The sequence below is a fragment of the Cryphonectria parasitica genome, assembly GCF_011745365.1.
Source record: "Cryphonectria parasitica EP155 unplaced genomic scaffold M406scaffold_3, whole genome shotgun sequence".
In the NCBI taxonomy this organism is placed as follows: Eukaryota; Fungi; Ascomycota; class Sordariomycetes; order Diaporthales; family Cryphonectriaceae; genus Cryphonectria; species Cryphonectria parasitica.
In genome coordinates, this window is record NW_024468911.1 from 2,050,370 (window position 1) to 2,065,267 (window position 14,898).

The 14,898-nt window shown below is 52.1% G+C and overlaps 5 protein-coding genes across 5 annotated transcripts; 3 read left to right on the forward strand and 2 right to left on the reverse strand.

The window, feature by feature from the left end:
• Nucleotides 1-314: 314 nt before the first annotated feature.
• M406DRAFT_252001 (NAD(P)-binding protein) lies at nucleotides 315-1,135 on the reverse strand (the record flags this gene model as incomplete). The annotated part of the gene is made up of 2 exons (XM_040916804.1): nucleotides 315-692; nucleotides 773-1,135. The coding sequence occupies 2 exons, from the start codon at nucleotides 1,133-1,135 to the stop codon at nucleotides 315-317; spliced, it is 741 nt and encodes a 246-aa protein (XP_040778204.1).
• A 1,265-nt stretch (nucleotides 1,136-2,400) lies between these two features.
• M406DRAFT_228456 (MFS general substrate transporter) lies at nucleotides 2,401-4,225 on the forward strand (the record flags this gene model as incomplete). The annotated part of the gene is made up of 5 exons (XM_040915791.1): nucleotides 2,401-2,438; nucleotides 2,502-2,759; nucleotides 2,825-3,031; nucleotides 3,105-3,896; nucleotides 3,988-4,225. Coding segments are annotated over 5 exons (1,533 nt in total), but the record flags the coding sequence as incomplete, so codon positions are not given.
• Nucleotides 4,226-4,664: 439 nt separating this feature from the next.
• Nucleotides 4,665-6,285, forward strand: M406DRAFT_252817 (Creatinase/aminopeptidase; the record flags this gene model as incomplete). The annotated part of the gene is made up of 4 exons (XM_040916867.1): nucleotides 4,665-4,921; nucleotides 5,017-5,744; nucleotides 5,832-6,014; nucleotides 6,092-6,285. The coding sequence occupies 4 exons, from the start codon at nucleotides 4,665-4,667 to the stop codon at nucleotides 6,283-6,285; spliced, it is 1,362 nt and encodes a 453-aa protein (XP_040778206.1).
• Nucleotides 6,286-6,304: 19 nt separating this feature from the next.
• Nucleotides 6,305-6,876, reverse strand: M406DRAFT_254750 (uncharacterized protein; the record flags this gene model as incomplete). The annotated part of the gene is made up of 2 exons (XM_040916982.1): nucleotides 6,305-6,589; nucleotides 6,673-6,876. The coding sequence occupies 2 exons, from the start codon at nucleotides 6,874-6,876 to the stop codon at nucleotides 6,305-6,307; spliced, it is 489 nt and encodes a 162-aa protein (XP_040778207.1).
• Nucleotides 6,877-10,323: 3,447 nt separating this feature from the next.
• Nucleotides 10,324-13,644, forward strand: M406DRAFT_89768 (family 2 glycoside hydrolase; the record flags this gene model as incomplete). Its single annotated transcript, XM_040926159.1, has 2 exons — nucleotides 10,324-11,434; nucleotides 11,534-13,644. The coding sequence occupies 2 exons, from the start codon at nucleotides 10,324-10,326 to the stop codon at nucleotides 13,273-13,275; spliced, it is 2,853 nt and encodes a 950-aa protein (XP_040778208.1). The 3' UTR covers nucleotides 13,276-13,644.
• Between the last annotated feature and the right edge of the window lie 1,254 nt (nucleotides 13,645-14,898).

The window sequence follows — 14,898 nt, forward strand, 5'->3', positions numbered from 1 at the left end:
TGAATGTCCTGCGCCTCCCCTTCTTTCCCTTGGTCCTTCACAACGCCGTCGCACCCGATTGGCACCGCTAACCCACACTATGTACATATGCATGCAATTGTCATGTGTGGAGCTGCATCATTCTGATGATTTGCGACCTGCGTGAGTGGGGCTCGATGCCTTGGGCTCTTTGCATGGGAATGTATTTCGATCCTCACTTAAGGCAGCAAAAGCGGGTAGGGCTGATACTTGGGTCAAATTATATCAACAACACCTAATGTTTTCTAGATTTTTCCTTCTTTTTTTCCCTCTCCCTTTCCTATTTTCTTCCCGATCTAGACAAATGCCCCGCCGTTCGTATGGAGAACCTGTCCAGCGACCCAGTTACTGTCCTGGCCACACAAGAACGCGACCGCATTGGCGATATCTCCAGGTTGACCAAGCCGATTGAAGGGACTGCTTTTCTTGATGCCCTCCACCAGCGCCTCGCTCTTCCCGTTCATGAACAGTTCTGTCTCCGTGGGCCCAGGTGCGATGGCATTCACGTTGATCCCCTTGCTAGCCAGGTCTTTGGCCATGGTGCGGGTCATTTGGTCAATGGCGCCTTTTGTGGCGGCGTAGAGGGTGTACGGCGGCATCACGGTCGTCGCCCTGTTGATGCCAGTACTGACGAAAATGATCCGACCGCCAGGTCCCATATGAGGAACAGCTTTCTATATGTGCGAGTCAGCAGCGGCCCTCATTCTGTGAACGGATAGCCAAGGAATTGGCAATGTTATGTCACAATACGAACCTGAGCTAGAAAGTAAGGACCCTTGACGTTCAGCGCGAACATCCTGTCAAAGTCGGCCTCCGAGGCGGACGCAACGGTCTTCATCCACATGATGCCGGCATTGGGAACCACAACGTCGACCTTGCCAAACTTGTCGACGGTGGCTTTCACGAGCTTGTCAACCCCGTCCACGGACCCGACGTCGGCCTGCACAGAGTAGGCCTTGTCTGCACCTATCTCCTTTACCGTCTGCTCTGCTGCGGGTGCATCGCTGGAGAAGTTGATCACAACAAAGGCCCCATCGCTAGCCAGCCGTTGAGCAATGGCCTTGCCGATTCCCTTGCTGCCACCTGTGATGATGGCGACCTTGCCTGAGAGAGACATGATGATAGAACCTTTTTCTAGGAGGGTGATAGGTAAGTGAAAGTAATGTAAGATGCCAATACAGCCTCGTTTGTTAATGTAATAGATTTTGTCGTAGCTGAGGAATATGACTACACAATCTTGCTCATTCAGCATTTTTGTCTGCACGACTGACGATTCATATTTATACTTATTCATGTTATTGTCTAGAGTAAATGTCTGAGCAATCTCCGCTTCTCACACTGATTGTCTGGCCACAGTTGTGGATATATAATCAGGTCCTTCGGATATGGACATCTGTGTTAAACAGGATACATCCGTGTCACGCAAGCAATGAACGTGCCGTTGCGGAAACTCGAGTCACTGGCAGTATGTCCCGGCCGGAGCGCCTGGTTCAGGACCAGCCGAGGTGTCGGATTTGGAGTGGAAGGTGATGCTAAAATCCGATAGTGGGCAATCCTGACAAATTCCAGCAGGGCCGGCCCTTGTAGATCAAGGACCTTCCGCTTAAACTTCTGACTAAGCCCATCAACAGCCAACACTTTGACTGAACAAGCCTGTGCTATAGTGAGTACTTCCAGTGTGCCGTGGTTCCTACACGCCAGTAACACCCCCTTTGTAGTGTTTGATCTGAAGCTTTCTATGACGAACGATGTATCCCCTACAAGTCCCTCTCAAATTCTCGTAGTTAGGTTTTACAACTTCAAAGATATCTGCTATCCATCCTGGAAAACTCAGATCCACGCTCATGTAGGCTCGAGCCCTGCTCAATTCTGGCTTGCTGCACCCGGGCGAGAAGTACTCTTCTTATCTGACCCAGGGTCTGAATCCCTTTCACCCTCCAACAACAATGTCTCTGGACAGCCTGTCTTCTTTGGCACGTGGCACAGCTGTTCTCAACACAATCTTCCCATAATGCCACAGAAATCTCCAAGTATGCTGCTGCATGAAAAGTTTAGCAATCCCTTCTCCGTCACTCCTCACCACCAACTTAGTCAATGGTAATACCTCCAGGGCGGGCGAGTCACAGTCATCCATCGATACCACAAACCACTTCTATGGCATCCAATGGGAAGGTCAACGGGCTGGCGTCCTCAGGAGCAGTCCAGTCCATACCGGACACTTCAGACACCACCACAGCAAAACCGAGATCCGCCGACATCATAGCAGCAGGGACTAATGCTGACTTACTCGCCACTCCTGCTGCTGTACCAGGGTCTATGGACATCGAGGACGATGCTCTTGCAAATGCTGCTGTGGTCGCTGGTGGTGAAGCTCCACGGGTGTATCTGACAGGATGGAGGCTCTATCTCCTAACATTCGCGTCCGTGAGCCTCTGTTGCCGTCTGTTCCCTGTTGTGTACCACTTATACTCATATCTGTCCAGTCTGTGCCTGTCTCTGCTTCTCTCGGGTCTAGAGACTACGATCGTCAGCACCTCTCTTGTCTCCATAACAAATGCCTTGGGCGGATTTGATCAGCGAGACTGGGTCGTCGTCTCGTACCTGCTGACCTATACCGGCTTCCTTGTCATCTACGCCAAGTTCAGTGACATCCTCGGGAGGAAGCTCATGCTGCTGATCGGCCTGGGCTTCTTTACTATCTTTTCCATCGTATGCGGCTCTGTCTCGAATATGCTCGAGCTGTGCGTAGTTTGCCTGCCCAAATAGATATCGGTTTTGACTGCTCCGACATGCTGACCAAGTACAGGATCATCTTTCGTGCCTTTCAGGGCATCGGTGGTGCTGGAATATACGCCATGGTAACAGTAATCAACCCGGAGATGGTACCCAAAGAGAAATGGGGCACATATGTCTCTCTCGTCTCTCTAGTGCAGGTCTTCTCCTCTGTACTTGGCCCCATCCTCGGCGGGGTGATCAACGACGGCTCGTCCTGGCGCTGGGTTTTCCTACTCAAGTCCGTTCCCTCCAACACCCACACACCTGTACACCTTTTGCTGACTTTTTTTTCTTTCTCTGCCCATCCAAAGTGCACCAGCAGGTGCTATAGCAACAGCCCTCGTGGCATTCATCATGCCCACGCACTTCCCTCATCAGGGAACCCCAGCAGCAGCCGTCCGCCTCCGTCACAAGTTCACCCGTGCCTCCCTCGCGCGCCTCGACCTCCTAGGCGCGTTCCTCCTCCTCGCCGCCTCGATCCTCATCGCCTTCGGCTTCGAGGAGGCCGGCACGCGCTACGCCTGGTCCAGCGCCCCAATCATCGCCTCCATCGTCGTCGGTGTCATGTCCCTACTCGCCTTCGTCGGGTGGGAGGCGCATGTCGGACGCGACCACGTCGTGTCTGAGCCCGTGTTCCCGCTGCACCTCATGAAGAACCGTCTCTTCATCGGGCTGGTCCTTGCAGGCCTGTTCACCGGCCCACCATTCATGACGGTGCTGATCAATTTGCCGCAGCGGTACCAGGCCGTGAATGGCGTCAGCGCATTCGAGGCGGGCATCCGCCTTCTGCCGCTCCTGCTTTTGTCGCCTGTCGCGACCGCTGTGAGCGGGGTTTTGGTAAGCAAGATGTTCCTGCCGCCGTTCTACCTCGTGGTGACGGGCGCGGCACTACAGCTTCTCGGCGTGGGCCTTGCGAGCTCCGGGCTGGGGGGTGACGTGGCGCTTTACGGGTATGAGGCGATTATGGGGTTCAGTTTCGGCATGACGCTGGTGACGCTGGTCATCTTTGTGCCGCTGGTCGTGAGCAGGGAGAATATGGCTGTCGGGATGGCGGCTGTCACGCAGATCCGTGTGCTTGGTGGGACGATTGGGCTGGCGATCAGGTAAGTCCTCAAGAGCTTTGTTGTAATGATTTTGGAAGACACTCGTTCGTCCAATGCTTTTTTATTTATTTATTTCTAACTCGTTCAACAGTGCCACGGTGCTGAATAACTACACCTCACCACGGCTCGCTCTCATCCTCGATGCGGAACAATTAGCACAGGTCTCTAATTCTGTGGCGTATATCAACCAGCTCCCCGAGTCGACGCGTCAGGCAGTCCGGCAGGTATACGATGAGGGCTACCAGGAGCAGTTCTCGGTCATGCTTTGTTTCTGTGCTGTGACTTTCCTCTGTGCGTTGCTTACATGGGAGAGGAAACCGAGATCTGCTAGGGACGTTGTCGGATATGACTGAATATTCGTCGTATGGGTCTCCACTTTCATACCCCAGTGGATAAAGTAAATGTATGGTCGTATATATAAAGAAAATAATGGAAAGAAAGAGAGAGAGAGAGAGAGAGAAAGAAGAAATACATAATTCAAATTGAAAAGCCTCTCTCTGATGGCTTGCCTGTGGAATGCGTCTCAGGAGCTGTTATCTATTTCCCGGCCATTCCCAGGATCAAGCCCCACGTTGCATGGCAAGGTATCGCGGGGAAGCGACCCCGTCCATCAGTTCCCAAGTCCAGAACCTCTACACCTTCACCCTCCTCAATCCTTGAACTACAAAAAGAGTGGTGAGCAACATGGAGAAGCACACAAGGACAACGACCAAGAGCCGACATCGACATGGCCCCTGGCCTCACCACATCCTTGGCCTGGCCGGCGCAATGTTCACGGTGTGTCTGCTCGCCTTGCTCACTATCCCAGAGAGTCTCCTCCCTCCAGTGCTACAGTATTCCAGCCCATCAGCAGTCGAAAGAGTGCAGAATTGCGCCATAAAGAATCTCCACCAAGACCTGTCCTTTCTCGACGCTGCCAGGCCCATCACGGCACCCGAGTTCATTGAGCGCCGCGATCGTCTAGCACAGGCCCTCGCAGCTTCAGGCGTGGATGCATTTGTACTCGAGCCAGGCTACACCTTTCAGTAAGCATGAGCTCACGGGGGAAAGAAAAAAATTCCTCCGCCGCATTCAAATGAAGCCTTAGGAATGGAAAGCTAACTACTCCCCCCTTCAAAAGATACTACGGCAATATTTCACAAACTGACTGGGAGCCGTGGGAGCCAGAAGAGCGCCCATTTTTGATGATCGTCACGCCCAGCACACCAAGCAATGCCACGACAGACGCCATCAAGGCCAAAACAGCCTTCCTCTCACCACACTTTGAAGAAGGTCGCGTGCGCATGCTCGGAATCCCCAGCCGCGACCCCGAGCTGGACATTGTGGTCTGGGAGGAACACTGGAACCCCTACACCACGCTCCTCGAGTCGCCCCTGTTCCAAGACCTAGGCCACCAGCCCACGCTCATGATGGACGAGGAAATGCGCGACTACATCGTCAGAGGGCTCGAGGGTGCCGGATTCAAGACGGTAGGGCTCAGCCCGGCGGTGGAGCTCGTACGTCAGCAGAAGAGCCCTGCAGAGGTAGAGCTGCTGCGCGCCGTGAACACGGGCACTGTCGAGGCCGTGCGGGCAATGCGGCCCTGCCTCGTCCCAGGGCTGACGGAGAACGAGTTGACGGACATCTTGAACAGTGCGCTGCTGTCGGTCGGCTTCGGCCTGTTCTTCAACATTGTGTTGTTTGAGGAACACGGCGCGCTGCCTCACGGCGGGTTCGTGACCGGGTGGAAGAAGCTGACGCATGAGAGCATGGTCGTGATCGATGTAGGTGCGCACTACCTGGGCTACTCCTCGGATATCTGTCGGAGTTTCTTCATTGATCCGCCTGAGCATCGGCATGCGTGCCAAGGTGGAGGAGACATCCTGTTGATGCTGAAGGGCCTGCTCGGCTTTGGGACAGACCTGGGAGGTGCTGGATGGACACCATCGGACCCAGCTCTACATGCTGAGAAGCTGCGCGTGTGGGATATCGTCCTGGATGCCCAGACCGCAGCAGCGCATGCCTTCATGCCCAACGCTACAGCTGCCAGTGTCGACATTGCAGCGAGGACGGTCATCGAGGATGCTGGCTATGGAGATGGATTCACGCACCGACTAGGACATGGTATAGGAATCAAAGGTCAGACTTTTTTCTTTCGTATTTTCTCTTCGGCTACACACATCTTTCTATGATGATCAGTACTGATATGAACATAGCCCATGAGTCTCCGTACCTCAACAAGTGGAACTCTGATGTCCGTCTCCAGGCTGGTATGACATTCACCAACGAGCCTGGGATCTATCTCGAGAACCGCTTTGGTGTTCGCCACGAGGACATCTATCTCGTGAGGAAGGACGGAGAAGCAGAACTTCTCTCTGGGAGAAGAGCAAAGGGTCCCTATAATCCGTGATTCCTCTAGCTCTCACAACTCATAGCCTCAGCAACTTCAACACCGCCATAATCCCCCATCCCACCGAGAGCACATCCAGAAAGCCAATGACGTCCATGCTTTGGGAGATGGCAGCATTGTACTGGTCCAGCATCGGCATCTTGGCCTTCGTCGCCCAGAAATCCTGCATGTACTTGGCCGACCCAAAGCGGAGGACAACACCCAGCAGGGCCGGCCAGAGGGTCCGCCAGGGAGCAGCCAGCACACCGCTGCCGCCTGGGACAAAGATACAGTACGCCACCGCCGTGGAGAGGGACACCAGACACTTCAATTTTCTCCCCAAAGGGGTTTCGTTAGCATCTCTTACGTCTACTCTCCATTCACATAGGATAAAAATCAACTACTCACAGAGACGAAACCAGTTCCAATGGTGTACCGCGTGTCCCAGAGTCGCTTCTCAGCAGTACCGCTCCACTCCGCCGCCTTCTCTGCCTTTTCTTCGTACTTTTTGATGTTTGCGATCGAGGTGAGGGACTGAGTCAGGGCGTAGCCGCTGACGAGGCTCAATATGACGGCCACGAAGCCCGTGGGAAAGAAGATGGCACCGCCCATAGTTGATGGCCTCGAGCAAGAGATGGCCTTTTCCGGTTAAGGTAAGTAGAGAGTGATGAGGATTAGTGCACACGAGCGCGGCGCTGAGTGAGGAAGAAGAGGCGAAAGGCTTGGGTGTCAAGACAATATTATGGGGTGGATATGATCATCAAGATGCTACCATTTTTGTAGGTAAACGAACTTTCCAAGGTGTGGTTGTAGCGCAGAGACTGCTTTTGGTAGAAATCGAAATGTGGTAATGAAGCTGGGCTACCGTTTCTGAGTGATGTTTACTGTCCGGGGTCTTGCCCTAGCACGGTGACGTCACCTGTTCTCCCACATCCTTATTGGGAAGCCATGAGACAAGTTGTCGCAGAGCAGAGGAAGGGAGCGTACCAGGAAAGGAGCGGAAAACAAATTTGGAAACTGGAAGCGGTTTCTATTCCTTGATCAAATTATCTATTCCCAAATGTCAAGATGCGGACGGCATAGAGACAGAGCCTCTCTTCAGGATGTGGACCATACGCTCCCGAAATATACCCATCCCAAGGTTCAAGGACACTTCAAAATACATGTGAAAATTATCATGTCAAGTGCAGTGAATAAAGATTTATCGTGGATTCATGACCTTTCTTTCCTCCCAACAAAACAAGCAAACTGTACTTGATTAGGGTCCATTCTTTGCACGAAGGTTCAGAAGACTCCCATTTTCTATAGTTTTGTTGACTGAATTCGCTGGTAATTATTGCTATCCCTTGCCCATATTCAAAGCAGCGCCACATGCACCACTCCTCGTCAATATCAGGATGTATTGTCTTTAGCAGACCATAACTCTGACTTAAACGGCTAGTAGCACCTCAATGCTCGTACCATGATTCCCATCTCCCACCTGGCATATCCTCTTGACTTAGACCCAGCATGTTCTCGCACATGTTCCTGATAGCCTCCACGTCCGGCTGTTCAATGGGTGGTGGTGGTGGTGGCGGCGGCGGTTTTCTCTTCCGTTCCTCCTCTCTCAGTTGGTCTCGCGTCCTCCAATTATGACCGTGCTCGTCGATCCCATTCAAGGTATCAGGGGACCGTAGTGGGTTATCGACCCGCTCCATGGCCGGAAGCCCCCCCAGAAGCGACTCGCGAACGTTCAAGTCCCACTGCGTCAAAAGCTTGTCCCATTCCTGGCACGATAGAGGCTGCACCGTGTCGGTAGACGGAGTTGGGTTGGTAAGCTGGATGAAACCGCAGCCGGCCCGTCGAGCGATCTCGAAACGCAGCGCGGTGGAAAGCCATCCTTGAATGTTTGCATGCAGACCTGGAACTCTCTTCCCCTGCAGTCGCTCTATCCGCTGCTCGAGAAAGTCCGGGACGTATGGCCAAGGGAAAAACTCGAGTGTGCGAATCCGAGAGAGACTCGTCCGGCTCAACATGATGGGTCCCATGCTGCCCTCTAGGGTACACTCAGAATCATGCCATGGAGCTTTGAGAATGACTGTGTGTACTCTTGCGCCGGCTAGTTGCAATAATCGCAGTACGTCCATTGCCCGTCGGGGGCCCGCAACCTCGGTACTCAGGTTTGAGCCAGGAGGCGAGGAAGTGAGAACCTCGTCTTTCCTTCGAAGATCCCAAGAGACAGTCAATATCTCAATCGTCTGCAGGTACTTTTGGTTGATGCGCATAAGTTGACTCTCCGCACATGATGACGGGGATAGTTGGATCTCAACGTGGTGGTACAGCAGAGGAATCACCTCTTGTTCCATCTTCCTACAGGCCAGTAGGATGCCCATGCAGTTGGGATTGGCAACGATCCAACCATGATTGTACTCGCCTGCGAAGAAGAGCCGTGAACATGTGGGATCATCATTCATCACCCATGGTGTATTATCCACACGCAAGGCAAATCCGTAGATTCTTGTTCGTGTCTCTGGGGGGAGTTTCTTGAAAAATGGAGAGCCTGTTTGAGGCCTTGCAGCGCTAGATACAGTATCATCGGTAGTCGTGGCATTGGCGGCCATGGTACTGTTGATTCGTAATGAGTGTTGATTGTGATTGTTGTACTATGGGCCCCAGCAGATGGCAAAGATGGACGTCAGGAGCACAAGAGTAATTGTATGTGAGGAGCTGGCGTTGTAGATGCACAAGCGCGGGACTTTGTGCTGTTTGTGCCATGATTCATGATATATCAGGAACAATCTTGGAAAATCCAGTGAAGAAGGAAGGCTCTGCCAGTCAAGGACTCTAGGTCGCTTTCACTCGATAGGGCATGTGGATAAACGTGCCTGCTGGCTTTGAAGCCATCATTGTAAATTTACGGGTGTCAGATCGTCCTCAGTAATCAGAGCTTTGGCCTTTAAGGTCCGACTTGCGATGTCACAAATGTAACCTGTCTTCTTCCGCCTGAGACGGCACCTTTTGAAGGCTGCTAATCACTGTTCATCATCGGTTACGATGAGTGGAGCTAGTTGATAGGTGCAATGAGGATTGTTTTGATGGAAGGTGCTAGCATGATGGCCACTGTGGTTCAGATCGTACTGATTCTCGCTCAGCTCCAGTCCTGCATGGTAAAGGCAGTGAATATCCAAGGCTTCAAGACCTTTGTCGGCTCTCCGGCTGAGTCATCAATCCAGTTTACCTTGTATGGCTGAAGAATAACATCTCGACGGTGTTCCCCACGGCGACGGCTAGCTTTCAATTCTGCAATATCCAATGCTCAGTATGCGGCAAATCAAACAGAGCAGTGATACTATGTCTTATTTGGAAATATAGCACAGGGACAGAATTATGTAGAAGCACCAAGAAAAATCAAACGCGTAGCCATGTTCTGAAGCATTTGAGAGGGGTTCGTTTACGTATCACGAACAACGGGAAAGAAGGGTAAAGGCAAATAGTCAAGCCTTGGGGGAGGGGGCTAGGGAGGTGCTGCCGGGGAAGAAGGGGGGAGAAAACCCAATGCGTCTTTTTTTTTAGAGTACTTGAAGACACAGGAATGATTCTTTTTCTCACAAAAATATCTAATGTCACGATCATGGACCGGCACTTGGCCAGTGTCTGCCTCGCGTTATACTGCTTTATCCGTACTAGGTTAAGCTTTGACAATGTGGAGCTATTCAGCTGACCATTGTGGGGAAACCGTGAACGTTACTTCGCAGCTTCTCCACCCAGTTTTGACATCATGGCGAGCGATGCAGGCGCGATCTGGTCATCAATGTAAGATGAGGGGTCGTACATCGCGAAAAAAGGCGGGCGGCGGGCGAGGTATCCGGCACTCGGTCAAAAGGCTTGATTGAGGGTATTCCCTATCTCCCCAGATAATAATCCTCGATGCTCAATCCTGGCTATGTATGTTCATCCTCGACTTAGCACATCTCTTATTACTGCTACCTAGGTAAGGCCTCGACGTTCTTCAAACTCACCACAACGACACGTTTCAAAGCTTCAGCTGCTTCCCGATCTGGGCAAGTCGCCGATAAAACCATGATCATCAAACCAAACCTCCAGGTGTCCTTGTTGGGCCTTGCACAATTCTCATGCATTTACGAGGTTGCGGCCAGTAACATCGTCGATTTGTCCTACCAAGAATGGAAGGTGTCAAATAATCCCTACAATATCTCCCTTCCCGGGAAGGTCCCATCCCATGTTCATCTGGATCTGTATGCCGGGCAAGTGATTGGAGACCCATACTATGGGCTCAATGACTTCAACCTGCGTTGGGTAGCATGGGCCGACTGGAATTATACCACCAACCTCACAGGCCTTGTACGCGACGGCAGCGCAGATCTCACGACGTACCTCCTCTTCAATGGCCTCGACACCATTGCAAACGTCTGGTTCTGTGGCCAGTTTATTGCTAGCACAGACAACCAATTCAGACAATACTTCTTCGATGTCTCCACGGCCCTCGCCTCGTGCACTACAGACAGCAGTCCTGAGTTGCTAGTCCAATTCTTCAGTGCGCCTGGCACAGCTTACGACCTCGCCGCACAGCCTGGTGCCGAGACTTGGCCATGGCTCGTGGAGGGCCGGTTCGAGTTCCTGCACAGGCCCTTCATTCGCAAGGAGCAGTCCGACTTCGGCTGGGACTGGGGGCCTGCCTTCGCACCGTCTGGCATCTGGCAGAAAGCCTGGGTTCTGCAGCTGCAACCCGACGAGCTAGCCGTGCGAAACTCCATATATGACATTTACCGCGTGGGCCAGCTTCCAAATCTGCCTCCTGCCCAGACTGCCGACTGGATACTCAATGCAAGCGTGGATGTTTTGAACACAGTCCCGGATGGTGCAACGATGAGGTATGCTGTCATTAATCCAGGCACCAATCAGACCGTGAGTAGCGGAGACCTGGTCGACATCCAGAATGCGGGCGATGTCATCACCGGTACGGCAGTGCTTGGTGGACAAGATTATAAGCTGTGGTGGCCATCTGGGCTGGGCGAGCAGAACCTATACAACATCACCGTAGACATTGTCTCAGCATCGGGTGCAGTACTAGCTTCAGTGAACAAGCGGACCGGGTTCAGAACAATTGTGCTGAACGAGGGCGTGATTACCGACGAACAGCTTGCTCAGGGCATCGCTCCGGGTAACAACTGTAGGTCATTTTTTTTTTTTTTGTTCTTTTTTTTGGTGCTCTTGTTCAAGTCCCGGAGGTCTTGGTTGAAGTCCTCGAAACATTCTGACAAGGAATCAGGGCATTTCGAGATCAATGGTCACGAATTCTACGCCAAAGGCTCCAATTTCATCCCGCCAGATGCTTTTTGGCCACGCGTTACACAAGAGAGGATTGAACACCTGTTTTCTTCAGTTATCGCCGGAAATCAGAACATGCTGCGGGTTTGGGCGAGCGGGGCATACTCGCCCGACTTCATGTACGACCTTGCAGATGAAATGGGCATTCTACTATGGAGCGAGTTCGAGTATGGGGACGCTCTATATCCAGTCAACACGGACTTCTTAGAGAATTCGAGACAGGAGGCCAACTATCAAGTCCGACGCATCAATCACCATCCTTCCTTGGCGCTCTGGGCTGGGGGAAACGAGCTGGAGAACCTGGAGCTGGCACTTGTCCTCCTCGAGGCACCAGACGAGTATGACCGGTATCTACACGAGTACGAGACCCTCTTCATCAACACGCTACTCCCAGCCGTCTACGGGAATTCCCACAGCATCACCTACATCCCGTCAAGTACTACCAATGGCTATCTTACTCTGAACTTCAGCAACCCGATACCAATCGTGCAGCGCTATAACAATGTCACAGTAGGCAGTATCTACGGCGATACCGACCACTACAACTACAATGCCTCCCAAGCCTTCGATGTCACCACCTACCCTCAGGGCCGCTTCGCCAACGAGTTTGGCTTTCATAGCATGCCGAGCATTGACACCTGGCGTCCTGTATTGCCCGAAGACCAGCTCTTCTTCAACTCGTCCACGATCCTGTTGCGCAATCACCACTACCCGGCAGGCGGCCTCTTCACCGACAATTACGCCAATTCGACTAAAGGCATGGGTGAGATGACAATCGCAGCGCAAATGTACTACCCGACCCCCAATAAGGCAGATCCTATTGCCAACTTTAGCAGCTGGATCCACACGACCCAGGTATTTCAGGCAGATTTCTACAAAGCTCAGATTGAATTTTACAGGGCTGGCTCAGGACGGCCCGAGAGACAGCTGGGCAGCCTGTACTGGCAACTCGAGGACATCTGGCAAGCGCCGACATGGGCGGGCATCGAGTACGACGGGAGGTGGAAGGTCTTGCATTATGTGGCGAAAGACATCTTTCAGGAGGTAGTCGTCGCGCCGGTGTGGAACGTGAGCTCTGGCCTCCTCAACGTGTATGCTGTGAGCGATCTTTGGACGGAAGTCACCGGGACCATCAGCATGGCTTGGCTGGACTGGTCGGGAAACGATCTTGCGCTATCGACGGGTTCTGGGACCTCCGAATCGAGGACAGCAGACTTCACGATTGGGCCTCTGAACAGCACACTACTGGCGACTATCGACATCAACACAGTCTTTGCAAACAGTTCTGTCAAGACCACCGACGCGGTATTCGTAGCCAATTTAACGACTACTGGCACGCCGATCAACACGAACGCGACAAAGACATTTACACATGAGAATTACTGGACACCCGCTCCCCTTGCTAGCGCGTCTTTGGAAGATCCTGGCCTGAGTGTACACTACGACGACGTGCAGAAACAATTCACCATCACTGCCCAGGCGGGCAACAGCATCTGGACCTGGCTTGCCCTGAATCCCGATGACTCACCAAAAACCATCGTTGCGTTTGATGCAAATGGCTTCTTCTTGCGTAAGGGTGAGTCGAAATCAGTGGGCTATACAGTTATTGGCAAGAGGGAGTCTTCCGGGTGGCAGAGCCGGGTGACAGTGGAGAGCGTTTGGAACAATACCCTTCCATCCTAGATGCACCCGATTACAGCATCGATTGCGAGCATACGTCTTTTGAGGAAATGTTTTGGTTTTTTCCCTCTCTCTCTCTCCTCTCGGCTATAAAGAGATACAATATGCCGAGCTCAAATCATTCATGAGATGGATACACAGCGATTTTGGGGTCAAATTATGCCTGTGCCCTGCAAACCCTGCTCGCCTTGCTAATGGGTTCCTGTTGGCAATATACGTACTCAGGCGGTTGGACGCTCCCACCTCAGGTTCTGAGCCTTATAATATGGGACATTCTCGAATCCTTTCATAACGCAGCCAGTGTTATATGCGGGTTTCACTGGCTAGAAATCAGTTATCATAAAATCTATTACTTATTTCCTTGTTTTATGCAGTCAGTGCGTTTCGCAAAACCGTTGCCCGAGGCACGCAGGTACTATTCGTTCGCAGTATAAAACAGTTTACATACGTAGTACTAATGACTTATGTACTGTAGTATGTAGCAATTCCAGTTCGCCGGCAAGCCCCACACATGCCGGGCAATGTGGAGTTGCTGTATCTCCATTCCTCTCTTCTGCTTTTCTTTCGCAGAATTACCACCCCTAGGCAAATACTTCCTCGGACTTTCGGACTTGGTTATGCTGGTTGGACGACGAGTGTACGTACTGATTTTCTCGCTCAAGAGGTTGGCGGTATTGCAGTCGAACAACTGAGGTCCTACCGTCAAGTCAGCAGACTGGGTATCAGAGTAGACAGGAAAAGAGAGAGGAGGGGCTCGGAATATACCACCACGTACATACCATAGTATGTACTGTGTATGGTATGTACTGTGTAGTCTGCAAGTAATGGGGTTTGACGGCTCGACCCACCGACCGTTGGTTCTAATCATCCAAAAAAGGGCAGATTACGAGATCCGATGATCATCATGGTGTTGGACAAGGGCCCCCCCGGGGATCGGTATCAGACGAACTTGTGGGTCAACCTGCATGGATCGAAGTTGGATATATCTGGTCATGATTTGATGAGACACAAAATTCATGGAACGGCAATCCGTGCTACTTGTTTTTTTCCCCCGCCTTCTTTTCTTCTCTCTTCTATTCGAGACAGTCTAGATTTGCGAGATGTTCGGAGACACGAGGACTGTGATATTGTTTACCAGCGGCACGCTGAGATCAGTTAGGTCTTCCTAGCCCAACAAAGGTCCAAACGGGGTGCGAGTTTGTAGACATCAAGATGAACACACCGTCTCCTTCAAGTAAACATGCTCGAGGCGTTGAACAGCCGCTAGACTCTCGACTGCCGGCCCTAGTATGAGTGTTTTCTTTTAGCACGTAGTGATAGATAGTACTATAAAAGTACAAAGCACAACGCCCTCAGGTTTGCGGCGTGCCTCCGTTCCGATCGCTCGGCTCCGTTGTGCGCGGCCCCTTACATGTGTGGAGAGGAACTACTATAGTACAAAGGTGTGGAGGTGTGGAAAGCCACCCGAGAGTCTCCCCCCTCGCAGACCTGGGGTGTCCTCCACTGATAAGCAAGCATTGTCTGCCGGTTCCCTGCAGTAAGGCGAGCTTGGCATTAGTTATACTGTGGTACTACGTAGTACTCTTGGCCAAGATGAGGGAACAAATGTTCTAGAGACAAGAATGG